Here is a 19,692-nt window from a genome sequence, read left to right as displayed (position 1 = left end):
ATTTTTGGGTCATTTTCTTTTTTTTTATTTTTAATAAAATACACATTTTTGCTTCCATTGGTTCCTTCATTGGCCGACAAATTGTTCTGTTTTGGAAAGTCAGCTGATTGCTTGCTGATTTTTGCTGGGAAGGTGTCTGTTTACTTTTTATAATTTTCTAACAAAAGAGAATAAAAACTCCTTACTCTCTGAGAAAGTTCTTGCTGGACAATTCTTGCTGGAAAAGTAACCAGACAGATTTATTTTTTCATTGTTAATGCTAAAGTTTGAAAGCTGTAATAAAGCTTTCCAAAGGTCTTTCGTGAAATATGAAAGCCATTTACACGTGAAATACAGAACATCAATTGCTTTCACAGGTGAAGTGCATGTGTGATGTGAAATGGATACACGGTGAATTCCAGAACATGCCCGTATATTCTTTTTGTGCCAACGTAGTGCAATGGTATGCACACCCGCCTTGCACGCTAAAGGTCGTGGGTTCGATTCCCCGACAACACAAAATAAAAATTTTCAACGGTGGCAAAATACCCCTCAGTAATGTTGGCGACATTTCCTGAGTATTTCAGCCATGTAAAAACTTCTCTACAAGTGGTGTCTTAAGACACGCCGTTCGGACTCGGCGATAAACGGTAGATCCCATATCATTGAGCTAATATGAATCGGGGTGCACTCATTGATATGAGAGAAGTCTCCCTTGTCTCGTATGGGATGTTTGTGGAACAATTATTATTATATTCTTTTTGTTTTTGTATAGTGTTATCTGAATCATGGATTAATCAGCAGAAATTAATACATCTATGTATTTGTAATGTGCACTTCGGCCTTAAAGACTTTTTGGGCATATCTTTCCTTTACCGACAATATGCTGAAAATTTGGAAAATTGACCACAGATTGTGCTTTTCGACCTGATTCCAACGACGTATAAAACTTTCTGGGGAAATGTACACTTCACGCGATATGGCCCTCTGAAGTTCCGAAAATTAAATATTAAAAGAAAATTAATTAAATAATTAAAAGAAAATTGTGGTCCCGTTCCCGGGATTTGCACCTGTCCATAGGAGAAAGTCTCAAAATCCCGGCCAAAGGCCGGCAAATAAAAGAAACTGGAACATTCCTAGTTTGACTATAATCGTCCGATCGATTTAAAATTTTTACCATACATAGATAGATGCCCTCATTACGGCGGTCATAACCGGGTTTTCCGTTATTTTAATCGGTAGTCCGGGTAAAAAATCGGATATATAACCGAGTTTCAAAAGAAGGCTTAGGAAAACACCTATCCAGAAATGTAATATTTCCAGCTGGTTACAATTCTATGCAAATTTCGGGGTAAAAGTTTCTTTAAAATTGTAAGTTTTCTTAAGTAGTCGGCCTTCGGCCGTGGATATAAAACGTTCTCCTATGGACAGGTGCAAATCTAGCCTACGCGAACAAAAATTTAATTAAAATCGTAAGTTTTCTTAAGTAGTCGGCCATCGGCCGTGGATTTTAGATTTTTTCCTATGGACAGGTGCAAATTTCGGCTACGCGGACAAAAGTTTCTTTAAAATTTTAAGTTTACTTAAGTAGTCGGCCTTCGGCCGTGGATTTAAGACCTTCTCCTATGGACAGGTGCATATTTCGGCTACGCGTAAGTTTTTTAAAGTAGCCGGCCTTCGACCAGGGATTAAAGACTTTCTCCTATAGACAGGTGCAAATTTCGGCAACGCGGACAAAAGTTTCTTTAAAATTGTAAGTTTACTTAAGTCCCGGTCCACACTAAAGTGAATTTCATTAAAAAATTTCATGAAATTAGGTGTTCTTAAATCGAATTCCCCGCTACAGCAATTTTATGATTTTACTCTACTATGGACGTCGATCTAGAGACGCATAATTTCATATCAAAATTTCAATGAAATTACAGTAGTGTGGCCCGGGACTAAGTAGTCGGCCTTCGGTCGTGGATTTAAGACTTTTTCCTATTGTCAGGTTCAGATTTCGCCTACGCGGGCGAAAGTTTCATTAAAATCATGTTTTCTTAGTCCCGGCCCACACTAGCGTGAATTTCATTAAAAAATTTCATGAAATTAGGTGTTCTTAAATCGAACTCCCCACTACAGCAATTTTATGATTTTACTCTACTATGGACGTCGATCTAGAGACGCATAATTTCATATCAAAATTTCAGTGAAATTACTTTAGTGTGGCCCGGGACTTAAGTAGCCGGCCTTCAGCCGGGGATTTACGACTTTTTCCTATGGACAGATGCAAACTTCGGCTAAATTTGTACGTTTTCTTAAGGAGCCGGCCTTCAGCCGGGGATTTAAAGGCCTGCGTACATAAGCTGCCTTGCCTGCTTACCTTGCTTACTTCTGATAAAAGAACAAAAAAGAAAAGGGCAACCCACTTCGAAATTTCCTCGGCCTTCTTTATTCTTTTATTTTTATTATGTCAAAAATGAAGCAGGAAAACAAGGCAATCAGGCAGAGCAGCTTATGTACGCAGGCCTTTGGACTTTCTCCTATGGACAGGTGCAAAAGTTTCTTTAAAACAATTGAAACCGTACAACTTTTGGGATTTTTGAAAGAAAATTAAAAAAATTATAACGGTACGTTGTCGAAGCCAAACTTTTTGTTAAAAGAACATCATACAATTACAAACCAAGATATATAAACATTCCCGAGGTTATTCCACGGATATCGACTAAACTGAAGTAACAAAAAGCAATTTGAAATGTGCTATTGACATGAAACAGAGTGTATGTCGATGCCACTACCTGGGGCTCAATTCTGTTTCTATGTCCATATTTACATTAGGCAATTTTCCTAGTGGCAATTGTCAGTTTAATGGAGGGAGGGGTGAGGCATTTGGTAACCCTTCGCCTCTCAACACCCTCTCTTACCTACAAACTGACAATTGCCGCAAGGAAAATCGCCTAATGTAAATATGGACTATGAAAATGTGAAATGAAAAATTTTATAAAGGAAATAAATGTCAAATGAAAAATATTATAAAGAAAATCTTTTTCATTTTAAATTTTCATAGAACGAGAATCCAGCCCCTGGTCGATATGCCTTGGTATGAATAAATAAATAAAAATCTAAAAATAATTAAAGAAAAAGTTTTTATGGAAATTTTCACTGTGTAGCATTGATGAATGTTATTGATATTTGAAGTATGGCCAAAGCACTTAAGTCTTGTTTCGGTATTAATCATCAGTGAATGTTTTGTTTATAAACGAAAATTGATTGCAAAAAATTATCTCTCTGGACCAAGTTTTAAAAACTTTGAGTTTTAAATTCAATTAAAAAATGCCCCGAAATCTGTGGGGCGAGTTCTGCGATGACGAAAAACCTGCACAGAATGATTTAAATAAAATTGTACCACTCAGTGCAAAGCGAGTAAAGTTGTCGGAAGTGCAGAACCAAGTACCGACGGAAGTAAACAAAAGGTAGTTAAGCCGTTTAAATATCTTTTAATAGAACCAAAATAAAAATTAATCTTTATTTTTAGTGTAGCGGTTAAAGTCAAGAATCCTTTGGTTACACAAACCATAGAAGTAATGAAACAGACGGAAATGTTACAGTCATTGATTGACACATACTCGAACAAGTCGGTAAGTCGGTAGTCGGTATGTAGAATATCTAATAGTACGTTTATATATAACCGGATTAGGCAAAACCACTGGGTTTCAAATGTCAATTTCATTGCTTATATTTCAAATAAATCCTCATAAAGAAGTTTAACCATGTAAAATATATGAACAGGCTATAAGATACAGTCGGACCTCGATTATCCGTGATGGTCGGGACCGGAGGCATTACGGATAATCGATTTTCAAGGATAATGGAGGCAATGTTTTTATGCAGTTTTTGAACATATTTTTAAGTAAAAATGGAATAGTATAGTACAATAATAATAGAGTCAGTCATTTTTGTTATAATTCTAAAGGTAATCTACAAAATTTTAGATGGATACATCAGATTCATCTGAATTGACTTTGTCCCATGGTGTTTGTGATACAATTAGTATGCAAATTGTGTAATATGGAAGAACTTCCAGTTTTCTTTCATTTACCTTTTGTTTGCTTAATCAAATTTATTGGAAAGTGTGCTTTAACTTCCGGATAATAAAGTTTATAAAGAAAAATATAGGAAATGGAAAAAAGACCAACATTTATTTTCTATCCCGGATAATGGGGGTTCCCGGATAATCGATTCACGGATAATCGAGGTTCAACTGTATAAATTTAACGAAAATGTTTTATTTTCCTCTTCAGTAATCTCCTTAACTTTAGGACCCAGTTTTGCAAACAAATTATTCTTGTCCCCAATTAAAGGTCCTCGATACTTTTGTCGAGGAACATATCCTTAATAATTATTGATTTTATAAAACATATTTTTGTTGGTAATATTCGTTATTTTTTAGGGCACATCTAATTATCTATTAAATCCTTGTCAAATGATACCTGAAGTAGATTTCCCACCGGAAAATGTAGCAGATTTTGTATCAGATGACAAATTTACAAAACCCATTTGGTTTGTACCACCACAAGATACAAATTTTGCCAAAGGAGTACCACAAAATTATCCCAAAATAACATCAGAAATATGTAGGGCATCTCTACGTAAAGCCGTGTGTGGTCAAATGCGTGTAGCTGGTTTTACAGATACAGCTGAATCGGCGTTGGTACTTTTTGCCGATGCTTGTGAAGAATTCATGAGGAATCTACTACAAAGTATACGTGAGGTACATGCCAACGATGAGAAATTGGAAACACAACGTGATATCGAGGTAAAAAATTTGGAAAAAGCCTACTATTCCATGACAAATAATTCGCTGACACAGGTTCATAACTATTTTAAACACCATCTTATTGCAAAGGTAAGTTACGGCAATTGTTGAAAATCTCTAATGAAGCACAATTACATTAAACTGCTTGCTTTTTTTTAGAATCGCATGGAAATTGCCGAATTCAATGGTGTCTTTCAGGAATACGATAAGCTCATGAAAGAAAGTCAAAGTATGCAAAAAGAAGAATTTCAAGAAGGCGATTTCATGAATATCTTTGAAATTCCATCCACGTCAGATGGTAATAACTTGGGAATGCAAGATTTTTCAAACACCACTGGAATGGGCAACAATGTTAATATTGTTAATCAAAATACTCTTATGAGCCTATTGGATGGACAAAATCAAATAACAATACAACAGCCAGATGGTGGACAACAGTCAACTGTTGAATTACAAACATATACAACAGATATTAATACACATTTTCAAAATCAAGAGCAATAAAATAAATTTTGAGTTATTTGGAACAGAATACTCTCAAATTCATCAAAACAATAAGCACGTTGTGTTCAGTATATAAACAATTTCCCAACAAAACTCGGACCGCGGTTTTTAAACAAAATTAAATGGTTGGTGAAAATGCCATGCTTATACTATGAAAATGAAGTGAGTCTTTTGGGGACCACGCTTCTATGAGATTCATAGGTGATTCGCTAAGAATATGTCGGGCCAGATTGCATTTAACCTGGTTTGAATACCGTCTTTGACGTCGAACATTTTGGTGGGTTAGTAGAATAATTGACAAATAATTCGCATAGGAAAGCATTACCATGCAATTATAAACACTATACAATGCCTAAACCATACCATTTTTAGCCAGACTAAGTCCATATTTACATTAAGCAATTTTCCTTGCGGCAATTGTCAGTTTGTCGATTTGAGGGGGTGTTGAGAGACAAAGGGTTACCATTTGCCTCACCTCTCTCTCCATCAAACTGACAATTGCCGCAAGAAAATTGCCTAATATAAATATGGACATACATACATCAACAAAAAAAAAAAACAACTACAGTAGAATCTCGATAATTCGTAATCCAAGGGACTGGTCATTTTATACGAATTATCTAGGTTTTCGATTTAGCGAGATTAAAATGCGAAGGAAATGGCTTCAAGGGACCGAAAGCTTATACGAATTATTGAGAATTTCGAGTTATCAAGGTACGAATTATCGCGATTCTACTGTACTACATTCTGGTCAGGGAGTTAAAGAATACTTTCTATTAAGATTCGGATTTATTGCCGCCGCAGGACATACCTGACCCCCATCGGTTACCGGCCATAGTAATAGGATAAATCTTTTTTAAATTCGCCAAAAAAGATCATTACAGTAACTACTTCATTTCTTTCTTACTCTCTTTACTTGCGTCAATTTTCGGTTGATGGAGGGAGGGGTTTGGCTAATAGAAAATCTCGACTTATCATAACCCTCTCTCACCGAATCGTCGGAGAGGCTTATGGCAAGGAAACAACTATTCTAAATCAGTACATCATGTCCGTAGTAGGAGAAGATAACAACTACCAAAGCAATCACATGTGGAGATGTGCAATGTTGTTTATTAGAAGTACTAGTTGTCACTTTTGGTTCACACGTACGTAATCCTTTCCAGACTTTTTGATGACCCTCTCTTGATTGGAGAACATCGCAATTTTTATAAATGGAATCTTGATCATAATAAATACAAACTAGAAAGTCTATTGTTATAATTTTTATCTATTTCTCAAGAAATCAATGAAACCAAAGATAAAATTTAATATTAATAAACCAAAACTTATGAACTATGGTACGATGATAACAAGGTAGAGCATAGCAAACAGCTGATTACAATTTTTTCTATTGGTTTGCTTATGTTGTTTTGAAGAATATGACTGAATTTTAATATGCATAAAATATTTAGTTGTTACAGTATTTATTGAACTGAAATTCATCAACATTGTGATGAAACAAACTTTTGAACATATACAGAAGCTGTAAAGAATACTTTGCCTTCAATTCATATTTCGCGTTTTTAGTTTATTATCCAGTAATTCTGACAGAATAAGCAAATACACCGAGGCCTTGTTTTCTAGATTATTGCACCATGTTATGAACTATATGCCACGAACCTGTTTGAATTTACATGAGACTTAGCGTATGTTGGTATATTTATGTTTGTAGATTCCAAACAAAAACTATGTAGTATATAGTCAATTCAATCTTAAACTTTCCTTGCCAAAGAAGAATTAGTAACATTAATTAATTTAGAAGTTTAATTATATGCCGGTTCCAGAAACTGCAAGAAGCAACTGTTTTTTACTACAATAACAATTTTTCCTTTATGATATCGAAAAAAAAAGTAAAAATTAGAAGATTTTTTCAGTATTGGAACAGACCATATATGTATACATACATATATACATATGTATGTCCTTTATTATTTGTTAAATAAATGTAATACAAACCATGAAGCTAAATTAATATCATCAAAAAAACTTTGGAAAATAAAATAAAAATTCAACAAAAAATCATAAAACATTGCAATAATCAGAAAATCATCTATGTTCTCAGAACTTCTTTTTTAATAGTCGTCTTGTCTTCTTCGGTGGTATGTTGGTGAACGAGATCTATATCTATAAGATTCGTTGCCATTATCACCTCTTACATCATACTTTGTCCTTTTGTAGTTAGAAGGTGAATACTGTCTTCTATACCTCTCTGAAGAACGATCACGAGAAGATCTTGCATATGAACTATTTGTATATGATCTTGAAGGTGAACGATCTCGAGAAGATCTTGAGTTTGAACTCTTTGCATATGATCTTGATGGTGAACGATCTCGGGAAGATCTTGAGTGTGAACTATTTGCATATGAACTTAAAGGTGAACGATCTCGAGAAGATCTTGAGTTTGAACTCTTTGCATAGGATCTTGAAGGTGAACGATCTCTAGATGAACGTTTTGGAGAACGAGATCGATTCCGGCGATGATATCGATCCTCCTTATCTCTATATGAACGTGAAGATGGTCCATCTTCATTTCTGCTATAAATAGGTGGTGGTGGAGGTGAAGGATTTGCATACCTATCACCATTATAGTAAGGATCTTCATCACAATTATACTGCTCCTCATTTGGTGGCGAGTTATTTCTATTATCAATTTCATCATCACTATCAGCATCACCCAAACGTTTACGTTCTTTCTTAATAAATTGTTTACGTGCTGATGGTGTCTGTCCTTCGGGTTGTCGTATTACTGTTGCATTTTCAACATATTTATTTGGGTCATAATCTTGTACATCGGTTTCATCCCAATTTTCTTCACTTTCTATCGGTTTATGTTTCGGTACTTCTTCATCAACAGTTTCAGGAGCATCGTATTTATATTGTGTTATCAATTTACGATCAGGGCAATTCGTGGCATGATGCTAAGATAAATGAATTTTTTAATGATAATAGGAATCTACTATATAACATTGCAACTTACCGTGAATTCCGGCTCTGGTATCAAGTGTGATAAATTGAACGGACACTTCCTGAGTTCAACATTTGGGTAATTTACGCGACATTTCAGAAGATGTGATTGCAAACGCTTCCTCAGCATTCGATGTGAGTTATTGTATGGACATTCAATCATATCATCATCGCTGACAAACATCATCTTGGGATTTTGGTAGTATTTTCTATTTTACTTTTAAGTTTTGATTGTTAAGCGTTAACTACTAACCTTTTCCTTTGCTAAGAAAGAAATAAATAAAACCCAAGCTAATCGGAGTTGTAAACAAAACCATGACGTGTTGCCAACCATAGCTTTAGCAAAGAAATCAGAGATGGGACTACTATCATCTTTAAATTAGTAATTTGTTTTATGTAGAACAGTCATCATACATCAGTTGTGTCAGTCTCTAGATCAGGGTCGCGCTGTCTTTGCAAAGAAGTATAGTGAGGGCGCCCACTGAGTTGTTTTTGCATTTGCTTCTCTCTCTCACGTACAGTGTACGTGTAAATAAACAAACGATGAATATCATGTGGTTGTTGTTTTTTTCACCCATGCATACACATATGCTGTAGTATTGATGGAAATATTATGGGCGACGCTGCTCTAGATCGACGTCCATAAGGGGAGTACACACTATCATTCAAAACTGACAGTCAACGTACTTTTAGGACGATTTTCCGGCAAATAACAACTTTTATTTAGCTAACCCAATGATTACACATGCAAGTAACTTACAGACAGTTGTGTATACATATTATAGTCGAAACTTCAATTTTTTCGAACTGACACTTGCATGTGTAGACGTTCGGAAAAAAAATTGAAGTTACTTTCAAAGCACTTACATTGATTACTGACAAGAAAATTTTGTCGGCAGTGAGGTTGTTAGTTGGTGTGGCAATGAATATGTGTGAGTGTATTTGTGTTTTTCGAACTGCCACTTGCATGTGTAAACGGGGGGTTAATACGTTTGAAATACAATATATACGGTATTATTTAGAGACTACAAAAGACATTTTTCAGTTAGGCTTTGATATTCACGAAATAGACCTCGATGACTGTCAGTTTTGCTTGTCAATGTGTACTATACTATAGTAGAGTAAAATCATAAAATTGCTGTAGTGGGGAATTCGATTTAAGAACACCTAATTTCATGAAATTTTTTAATGAAATTCACGCTAGTGTGGACCGGGACTTACTTACGTGAGGCAGGGATGGAAAATTAAAAAACAGGGACGCACAAAGAGAATCTGACACATTTTCTCTTAAGTGTGTTCTACACGGTATGTTTTTTACATATTTGTGCATACCAACTGTTACTTTTTACAAATCTGAATTTTGTACACATAGTGTGAACCATACAGAAATTTCAATGCATCAAAGTGTTATGTGCATACATATGTATATTTTTCGAATAGAACGCGCTCTATTCTCGTCTGTAAAACCAATGGTAAGCAGCTGTTTTGTTTGTACGCGATATAAATAAAGAAAACAACAGAAAACGAATGAAAAATAAAATTTTTTGAAGGAATTACATATGGACGAAAAAAAGTGACAGTTGCTATGCATGAGTATGTAAAAAACATACCGTGTAGAAACCCCATTAAATATTTCACACTGCATTTTGTTGGCTTTTCTTAACTTGTTTATGTTTTTTATTGTGTTGCGTGTGTTTTTATTTAGCGTTGCTAAACGAGCGAAGACCAGAAAAAAAACGGACGTGATGAGTGGCCGGTTGACATCATTGATAGAGGTGTTGCCATTGATAGATCGGTCAGCTGACAGTTACCGGTTATTGGGCGCGTATCGTAATTGGTAAAATACAACTCTACCCTGTCGTAAATTCAGCAAGGGAATGAGCCAAAAGGAAAATAAATAAAACAAGAAAATTGTGGGAAAATGCCTGAGAAATCTCATGCCGGCGCCTGTGTTGGCAGTATTTAAAGAGAAAAGTCCAGGAAATTGCCATTATTGTCAAGCGTCGCCTGTAGTAGTCTACACCAAGTGTTACCAATACTATATTAAAACACATTTAAACCCAGTTTAAAACAAAGTGAAGTGCAGTTTATTGGTGGCATATTTTGTTCAAAATTTTGCCTTGTGTGATTTAAGTCAGGTGTATGCAAACAGATATGTGAGTTTTTTTGTGAGGGGAAAACCAAAAAAATGAAATTTACAAGTAGTATTTTCTTTGATTTTAAAGATTATACCAGCCACCAAAGCAAAAACTGGCCTCTTCGGGAATAATTCCAGGGGGTCAGCTGTGTTTTTTCGTCCGGAAGCCAAATCCGATATTGGGTGTCAGTGGTGCCAAAAGGAATAATCTGAATTCTTGGATATCTACTCCTCACTATATGGCCAAAAATTATCTGCAATTCCTTTACGTTATCCTGAAACAAGAATAAAAATCAATAAGTATTGTGGAGACCAGGTAACGATTTGCTTAGTAATATACTAACCGGATGAAAAGCTCCAGCTGAGAAACATTAATGGCCTGTTCCCGTACTTTATAAAGTGGTAAAAGTCGTAAAAGTTGTAAAAGTCGTAAACGATTTTCATATAAATTTTGTGTACGGGAACGCAAAATGTGTAAAAGTGGTAAAAATTGTAAAAACTTTTTAGTTCTGGAACAGAGCTTAAATTAGCATTAATTGCCGCCGAGAAACTCGCGCTTGAACGCGCTTAAACTCCAAAAAAAAACCAGCCTGAAACACAAACAAAGAAAAAATTAAGAATTAAAAATTATGATAAAAAGATGCTTGCTAGATTTTAATTTTTTTGACCTACAAGAATTTGAATTTAAACTGCAACGATTTAAATATTGATTTTTTCTAATACCAAAATTATCTAAACTAAAATAACTTAAAACTAAAAAAAATAATTAAAATATTGATTTTTTCTAATACCAAAACTATCTAAACTAAAATAACTTAAAACTAAAAAAATAATTTCAATTTGTTGATCTTTTATGTTAAACCTAGTATAATGTGTATTGTCCCATTTATTTAGTGTGTAAAATTTAGTATATATATTTTTTTTGTAAGGATTATTAACGCCGTATGATTCCTTTATTTTTTTTTTTTGCGAGAGTAGGATTACCCTGTTGAGAGTGAACTGTTAAATACCTAGGAAAGCGTAATATGGGACCTTTAATGGAGAGGTCCAATTAACCCTTAAGAGAGCTCTTTTTGGAAGGTTTATCCCAGTTTTTATTATAATATATAGCCGCTTTGGCTTACTGCGTTCGCTTATTGTGAGGTAATCTGAGGCAGTGGCTCGCAGATGTTTTCTTTTTATCGGTGTTAGTGATTCCCCTATTTTTAAATTCTGATGTTAACCTGTTCAATAAGATAAAAAAATGACTTTGTCAAATAAAATACTTCTATGTTTAAAGTTGTAAGAAAATCTAATATGTCGTGCTAAAGTTATTTGTGAGAGAGGGAATTAGGGGATTGTTATAGGTAGGTAAGTGTGTGTGGCAAACGGGGCCCTTTGTAAAGAAATCTCTATGTCGTGGAATAAAAGGGTCATGGAAGGGCGGGCGCAGTGTGGGAGCACTTTCCATCAAGCTCCAATGTCATAGGCGTATGTTGTTTTTTTTGTAATCGTTTTGTTTTGTGTTGTGTTTGATCGATTCATTCCTCTTTTATTGTTATCCCGTCTTGTGCTAGTGGTGGTAGGGTTGAGAACCCCCTGAAGAGGTCCACCGTCTGAGCTGGTTGAACCCCACCGTAGCGCCACTGTAGTCGGAACATAACAATTGTTTAAAAATATTTATAAAACAATTGCTCTGTTCCAGAACCTGCAAGAAGACACTATATTTGACTACGATAACAATTTGTCCTTAATGTTATCAAAAAAAAAATAGTAAAGATTAGTAGATTTTTGCAGTACTGAAACAGACCAAATGTGTATATTTTTGATTGTACTTGTGTCATGGTACAATTACAAAGGTAGATGCATCGGCGAATTGCTACAACAAAGCAACTTTTTTTGTAATGTAAACTGTCAAAAATTTCGCCAAATGGTCTCTTGTTGTCTCTCTTTATCACTTGTGTTTGTCTGTAAAGTGTAGACATGTTATCTCTTACTTACCGAATCATACGGTTTTTTGTTTTGATTTTTCATGGCGAATTCCTAGTTTTTTGACGTTTTAAATTCGATCAGCTGGGTTGGTAGATGGTAGATGCCACCTATCTAATTGTACAATGACTTGTGTCAATTATGTGGTCTGTTCCTTTACTTTTGAAAAAGGTAAAACCGGCAAAAGTAGTAAAAGTTGTAAACTGCCCGCATATGAATTGTATGGTGTCAGAAGTAAAGGAAAGCTTTTCGAGTAAAAAGTGGTAAAACTTTAAGATTCTTGCACGTAAAGGAACAGAGCTATGGCTGCGATTAAGAGTAATCGAAGCTAGAGTACTCTTTTGTTCATCAATGAACTGGAACAGAGCTGAGAAAAATCGAGAGAGACGCAAATTTAAGAGAGAATTAATATTTAATTTTTCTTGATGTTTCATTACTTATTTCAAAATTTTTTAAACATTAATGTTGTCTAAAATCGTCCACAATGCAAATTATTAAAAAATATAAATAAAAAATTTCATAAACTTTTAATTGTTTATGGTTCACAAAAAACTAAGAGTACGTTTTCACAATTTGCCTGTGTGCAGCCATGCACGCGCCTTTACGAAAACGTTAAACACAACTCTCTTTCCCATACAATTGCCAAGAATAGCATGCTCTTCGTGTGCATCTCTGCCTGTGTGCTAGCACACAGGCGTGCTCACCCCTAAACTGGAAGCAATTTTTAAGAGAGAGGGAGAGGAGAGAGTGTGCAAATATGCCTTTCTCTTCTTCCACAGGCTACCAGACAAATTTCTTAGGGTAAAAATGGTAGAACTGGGGCTGGATTCTTGTTCTATGAAAATTTCCTTTATAAAAGTTTTCATATCAATTTTTCATAAAACAAGAATTGAGCCCCTGATTGATTTTGAGCGATTTTGACAGTTTTCTCCTTTACCACTTTTACCATTAAAAAAGTAATTGTGATTGTTATGTTATGTCCCGGGGCTGAATTCTTGTTCTATCATAGACTAATGAGCATATAGACGACGGATCACTCAATTTTTCTGCGGTCAAGTCTCAAACCCGAAAACTAAAAAAAGTTCGAAGACGATTTTTGGAGGAATATTTTCTTCGATATTTTTATCTGAGGATATAGTTCCGATCAAAAGCTAACCCTATGTAGTCTTTTGTTAAGCTGTATTTTTTTGCATTTTAGGGGTCGATTTTGCATTACCATTAAACTTGAGTTGCGTTATCAATGTCAGCACAACTGAGATGAAATGTTGTATTATTGATGTCAACCCAACTGGGTTGTCGATAAACGTGTTATCGATCAATATTTTCTTCAAACTTGTGAACTCTAAAATCTAAAAAGGCACAATTCGCAAAAAAAAACTATTTTAAAACAGGCATGACCAAAAAGAGAACGGAGAAAATGTGAAAATGTTGGCCACTTATAACAGTGTGTTAGTAAGGGGTAGTTTACACTATATGTAAATGTCATATGACATGAACTTTTCCATCGTTATATATTCGCTAATATGTGCAATATTGGAGATTTTCCTTACGCAATTTACTCTGTGCGTCCACACAAGCAATAATGTAAAAAACTACGTCTCCACATTGCCTCCGTGGGTAGATATTGAATGATTTTATTTTGTGTCATATGACATTTACATATAGTGTAAACTACCTTTAAGTTTGTATTCACGCAAGCTATAAAACAATAACAAATAAAAACATTTGTTCTCTTTGTACGCTCTTTCTGTGCATTCGGGTCGTGTGCGTGTAAATTGCCGAAAATCATCGGCACCGCCGCACGGTGGTCGAAAGCACTGATCTAGCGGTGCGAAATTAATAACTTGCAAACGAATTGAGATACGTCACTGAAATTTGGCACAAACTCAGCGTGTACCTGTGGGTAGTAATGGGCCAAATATGAACAATATCGGCTGATGTTTTGGTATAGCCCCCATATATCGGTACCTTAAGATTTTCGGTATTTTGAGGATTTAAGCCACAATTTCGTAGCAAATTACCTGTAATTTGGTACTTAGGGTTCCTAGTGGTCACAAAATATTTTCACCAAAAATTATGGACATAGGTGTATGTTTTGATATAGCCCCCATGTAACCGTACCTCCCAATTTAAGGTATTTTGAATATCATGACCACATTTTTAAACCAACTTGGCTGTAATTTTGCATTCCGTGTTCTCACTGCGTATAAAATCTTCTAACAAAACATTTTCAACACAGATTTATGTTTCGATGTAGCCCCTTTTATGGTACCCCCGATTCGTTGAACTTTTACTTGTTATCCCATATTTAATAGCATATTTATCTATAATATGGTATTATAGTGTCTCCGGGGGTAGAACTCCTCCTTGCAAACATTTCTCAAGATAAGCCCATATTTTGATGTAGCTCCCACACAAATTCACAGCTAAATTTGAATTTCATGCAAAATCGTTTATTTTAAAAGTGCAGTCATCAAAAGATTTGCAAATATTTGCAGTCCTAATGTGGTTATTCCGTATCCAGAGTCCAATTTCATTCCCCAATAAATAATCGAACCTAAGTTCGAAGTTCGGCCAAGTTTACAAGATGCGCTCTATGAAACAAGCGCGTACAACCCATAAAAACACTAAAAAATTGAATTTTTTGAAAATTTATTGCTATATAATTAAGTACCTCCAGACCCCAAACTAATTTTTATAATTTAAATCACACCCTCTGCTATTAATTAAAAATAAATCCTGTCCAGTTTCATTACGAATTTATTTAACATTTAAACAAATATGAAGTTAATTTTTTGCAACAATTTTTTAAAATCTGATGCAACAAAAACTCTTTTTTGATATCGAATAACTGAGAGAATATTTACAACAACAAAAATGAAAAAACAAAATCTTTGTCTGCAAAGTGTCTGTTATCGATACAATGGAAAATATTTCGCAATTTTATAGTTCGATTTTTTTTCTTTCGCGCCGCTAGATCAGTGGTTTCGACCAGTGTGCGCCGTGCCAAATGTGATGATAAAGAAAATGTACAGGACATGACATCAATTAGAAGAAATTTGAGGGACAAGTCGAATCCATTGGAATTACCATCTTCACTGTAAGTTGAAGCTCATGTTGGAAAGATCAGTATAATCAGTAAAGTATTTTAGGTTTAAGGCGTATTTTCGATTGAAAAGGATGCCGTAGTTCACATTGTGGAAACGTTAAAGGATGACTTCAAAGTTAGATCAACAGCAATACCCCACTTTTAAAAGTGTGCGCTGCGTTGAGATTTTTTGCAGAGGGAAGTTTCCCATGACAAAGTTGTCCACTTGATAGAGGATCGTTTCGAAATTGTCGAAGGAAAAAAGACAAAACAAAAGTCATTTTTATTTAAAAACGAAATTCCCTAGTGTTGTCGGCTGTATACATGGAACCCATGTGCACATTGGCCCCTTATATTCAGTTTCTTAGTTACCACACTCAATTCGAACATACTCGGTGAGAGCATTCCGACGTCTATGCATAGATTAATGACCCCGATCCAAGCTTAATGCATAAACCTAAGTCCATAAGAAAGGCATAATACCCCGGTTACACTTAACCGGATTAACACAGTGGGTTTGGGTTTCAAATGACAAGTCCATAGCACAAACGTCAAACAAATCCTCATGAGGTGAGTTAACCCGACCAAAACTCTAATGTAACTATAGGATGAATGTAGTGGACTCGGAACATTTTGAAAATTTGTTCACACAAAGGCCTCGGGGATACTAATTACGCTAATATAGTTGGTTTTCTCACTTTCTCCTTTAAGTTAAAATGGCGGAAGGACAACACTCATGGGAAATTCTCATTCAGAATAACCCACCTTATCAGGTATGTGATGAAAATCGATTTCGATTTCAAAACGAGTCGAAAACGATTGTAGGTGTGATGCATGTACATTTTTCGATCTCGAATTGTTTTCGATATCGGTTTCATATTCCATTGTGTTCTATGGAAATTTGTTAAAAAAAAAGGGTGTGATGCAATCCGATAATCGTTTGTTTTTCTCGTTTTGAAAACGGTCATATTTTTGTGGTCGATTTATAAACGATGTAATGAATTTTAAGAGATTTTTAGGAGAAAAGGATTGAAATGAAAGCTCGTTTAGAGAATAGATAAATTTTGATTTATTTTGCCTACTTTTGGCATATTTTGTTGAGAAAATTTTTGATATTTTGATAAAAAAGCATAGAACAAAAAATGTACTTTTAACATCTGTGTTTTCTCCAAATTGGTGAAGGCACCCGCTTAATATGTTGTTATGCACTGTTTGTAGTTCTCATCATGTAATAGCACAAGAATTCCCTCACCAAGCTTCCATATAGGCACATTTAAATAAGAACACACATTTATCTTATTCTTCAGTAAATTTATTTCGGTTTTTGCTTTCGCCACAACAAAACAATTGTATGCCGCTTTCATCTGAGGATTTGGGGTCACTAGTCTGTTTTTTGTTTGGGGGAATTTATGGGTCTATCTTGCATTGCCACTTAACTTGAGTTGAGTTGTCAGTTGTCTGCGCGACTAAGATGAAATGTTGTACCATTAATGTCAACTCAACTGGGTGGTCGATAAACATGTTATCGATCAGTGTTTTTTTCAAACTTGTGACCTCTATTCGCCAAAAAAAAAAAAAAAACTTTAAAAAATAATAATTTGCGCTTTGGATAACTCTTTTGTGTATTCTGGACAATATTTTAATATTTTGGCTGAGTTTTCGAGCAAATTTGGAAAACAACCCAAGATTGGAATATAACCTGGCCATTGAATCTTCGGATCGTCAAGTTTTATTTGCTGTCCCAAAAAATGATAAGTTCGGTGGAATTATTTTTTGATGATGAAGAAAATGTACAGGACATTGCATCTATTAGAAGAAATTTGAGGGACGAGTCGAATCCATTGTAATTGCCATCTGCACTGTAAGCTGATGATCATGTGGAAAGATCTGTATAATCAGTAAATTATCTCAGGTTTAAGGCGTATTTTGGATTGCCAAAGGATGCCGTAGTTTACATTGTGGAAACGTTAAAGGATGACTTCAAAGTTACAGATCAACAGCAATACCTCCACTTTTAAAAGTGTGCGCAGCGTTGAGATTCTTTGCGGACGGAAGTTTCCAAAAGTCCCATGGCAATGATTTCAACAATTGCATGGGTCAATCTACAATGTCGAGCGTATTGAAGGAAGTTATCCGCTTGATAGAGGACAAATTGTGCCAAAATTGGATCTTTCGAAGTTGACGGAGGAGGAAAAAAGACATAATAAACACCATTTTTATTCAAACACGAAATTCCCTGGTGTAGTTGGCTGTATAGATGGAGGATGTTCCTCATTTGTACTTAAACTGAACCTACTGTATTTGTCACCAAATTCATTTGCAAAAGATTTGCTGCTGTCCGCACCAAAGGCGATAAATTCACTTATTGTGATGGACCACCACCAGTGTCGTTGAAGTTTATTTTATTTTGAGGCATTTTCTTTTTCAACTTTGCTTTAAAGTGAATCCAGACTCTGCCACTCTTCAGGTGTTCGTGTTGGAGGTTCATGGCTGTTTAAACTGTCCGAAATGGACCTCCACGCTTCATCCGCTGTGGCTTTGGTTTCACCAAAACTCCCGAACTCTTCGGACTAAGTTTGGATTTTCACTCAGTTTATCAATTAATATTTCGAACTGCTGCTTTGTCGTTATTTTCACCATATTGATACACAAAATTAATTAATGATGCAAAGAATCAATAATTGTTAATAAAATGTTTATTTTTCCTTCTATTTTACTTCTTGTTTCTTCGAAAATGTTCACTGCAACTGAAAATTTGTGGTTGCTGAAAAACAGCCGCTTCGTCAACTGAGATTCGCAACTTCAGTTGAGAGTTGCCATACGTGGATCAATTTTGACAACTGGCAACGCCACTCAACGATAATTGTTATCGATGATCGACCCCTTAATGAAATTGAAACAACGTGGAATTGAAATTCGATGCGGTTTCCGTCACATCTAAATACGATTCACTCGTTTTGGGCAAATCGTTTTTATCCCAAATCGATTCGGAATTCATCACATACCTGTATGTCTGGGAACAAGTCCATATTTCCTTCCAATGTTCCACAAAATACGATTTTTGGCAAAATATTAATTTTGAAAAACTGTGGGACAGTTAGCCATTAGAACCCATCCAAGAGAAGTGCAAAAATGAACTATTGGCAAAACAAATTAACTGATGTTCTGTCGCCACTTGATGTTGTAGATACATACAACAGCAGCAGCCCAAATAAATATACATTTTTATATACATAAATTGCTTTTATTTAGTATGAAGTTAATTAAAACAAAACTAGAATTCATTAGAACATTTTTAATTTCAGAAAACTAAACTAAAAAATAATTCATGGTATTCTATTAAAAAAAGATGATTTATCACATCTCAAATTTACATAAGTAAAAAATATGTATCCCCTAACCTACTTAGCTAATGACTGTAAACGCTTTCGCTCGGCCAAGCGAAATGCATTTCTTTCTGATGGTGTCATACCAACTGGCATGCGTAAAATATCAGCATTACTAATATAATCGCTAGGATTATAGCTGGCTACATGTGGTTCATCATCCCAAGTTTCAGATGGTTCCATAAATTCTCCACCAACTATGGTAACATCATTGCTGGCATAGCTCATTGTTAGATTACGATGAGTGGTATCACTTTCACAGAAAGTGCGATCGATTGATGAGCTTAGTCCAACTACAGGAGCCGGACGATTCCGGAAATTTTCAAATGATTTGCGATCAAAGCAATTCGAGAGATGCCACTGTCAAAAAGAAAATAATAATTAGTACATTAAAAACACCGTGCAAGTATCATTTTACCTCCAATTCCACTTTATTTACACGATGAGTCACGTTAAAAGGACAAGTGACAACTTCAGCTTTGGGATGATTTTTGCGACAGCGAACCAAGTGAACTTGAAAACGTTTGCGCATAATCATATGTGAAATTTCGTATGGACATTGCAGCAATTCAGTTTCCGAAAAAATAGCACTTTCGGGAACAATATTCATTTTAGTTATAACTTCTTTTAGAATTTTCCGGCGTTTGATGTGAATTGGAAAAAGCTGTTCTCCTGTCCTGCTTCACTGTTGTTCAGAAAAATCCAACGGTAAATGGGCAAAAACAAGCAAGCAGAGGCAATAGTGCTTCTCAAACTGTATTTAGAGTTACCATATTTTAGTTAGATTATAATGAAGTTGCCAACCCCTCAACACTTTTGATATAGACGAGTG

General features: G+C 35.1%; 3 protein-coding genes and 1 long non-coding RNA gene across 6 annotated transcripts; 1 reads left to right on the top strand and 3 right to left on the bottom strand.

Annotated features, from left to right (window-relative positions):
• Positions 1–3,177: 3,177 nt before the first annotated feature.
• Positions 3,178–5,332, top strand: Spt7. Of its 2 annotated transcripts, none has more exons than XM_073974854.1 (4): positions 3,178–3,431; positions 3,494–3,596; positions 4,409–4,864; positions 4,934–5,332. In XM_073974854.1, the coding sequence occupies exons 1-4, from the start codon at positions 3,292–3,294 to the stop codon at positions 5,276–5,278; spliced, it is 1,044 nt and encodes a 347-aa protein (XP_073830955.1). In that variant the 5' UTR covers positions 3,178–3,291; the 3' UTR covers positions 5,279–5,332. The 2 variants fall into 2 exon arrangements, with proteins under 2 accessions (XP_073830955.1, XP_073830956.1); XM_073974855.1 differs by having other exon boundaries at positions 3,198–3,431; positions 3,499–3,596.
• Positions 5,333–6,527: 1,195 nt separating this feature from the next.
• Positions 6,528–8,650, bottom strand: LOC141397917 (uncharacterized). 2 transcript variants are annotated; one of them, XM_073974852.1, is made up of 3 exons: positions 8,535–8,650; positions 8,295–8,468; positions 6,528–8,235 (listed from the first exon to the last, which is right to left on the bottom strand). In XM_073974852.1, the coding sequence occupies exons 1-3, from the start codon at positions 8,613–8,615 to the stop codon at positions 7,390–7,392; spliced, it is 1,101 nt and encodes a 366-aa protein (XP_073830953.1). In that variant the 5' UTR covers positions 8,616–8,650; the 3' UTR covers positions 6,528–7,389. The 2 variants fall into 2 exon arrangements, with proteins under 2 accessions (XP_073830953.1, XP_073830954.1); XM_073974853.1 differs by having other exon boundaries at positions 7,353–8,235; positions 8,295–8,595.
• A 1,695-nt stretch (positions 8,651–10,345) lies between these two features.
• LOC141396414 (uncharacterized) lies at positions 10,346–10,997 on the bottom strand. Its single transcript, XR_012411158.1, has 2 exons — positions 10,763–10,997; positions 10,346–10,693 (listed from the first exon to the last, which is right to left on the bottom strand). It is a non-coding gene; the product is annotated as an uncharacterized lncRNA (long non-coding RNA).
• A 7,699-nt stretch (positions 10,998–18,696) lies between these two features.
• Positions 18,697–19,616, bottom strand: LOC141396413 (gametocyte-specific factor 1 homolog). The gene is made up of 2 exons (XM_073971861.1): positions 19,279–19,616; positions 18,697–19,220 (listed from the first exon to the last, which is right to left on the bottom strand). Exons 1-2 carry the CDS (start codon positions 19,468–19,470, stop codon positions 18,876–18,878), a joined length of 537 nt encoding a protein of 178 aa, XP_073827962.1. The 5' UTR covers positions 19,471–19,616; the 3' UTR covers positions 18,697–18,875.
• Between the last annotated feature and the right edge of the window lie 76 nt (positions 19,617–19,692).

This window comes from Musca autumnalis, unplaced genomic scaffold (genome assembly GCF_047663935.1).
Source record: "Musca autumnalis isolate F117 unplaced genomic scaffold, ASM4766393v1 scaffold_3, whole genome shotgun sequence".
In the NCBI taxonomy this organism is placed as follows: Eukaryota; Metazoa; Arthropoda; class Insecta; order Diptera; family Muscidae; genus Musca; species Musca autumnalis.
This window is presented reverse-complemented; position numbering and strand designations above follow the sequence as displayed.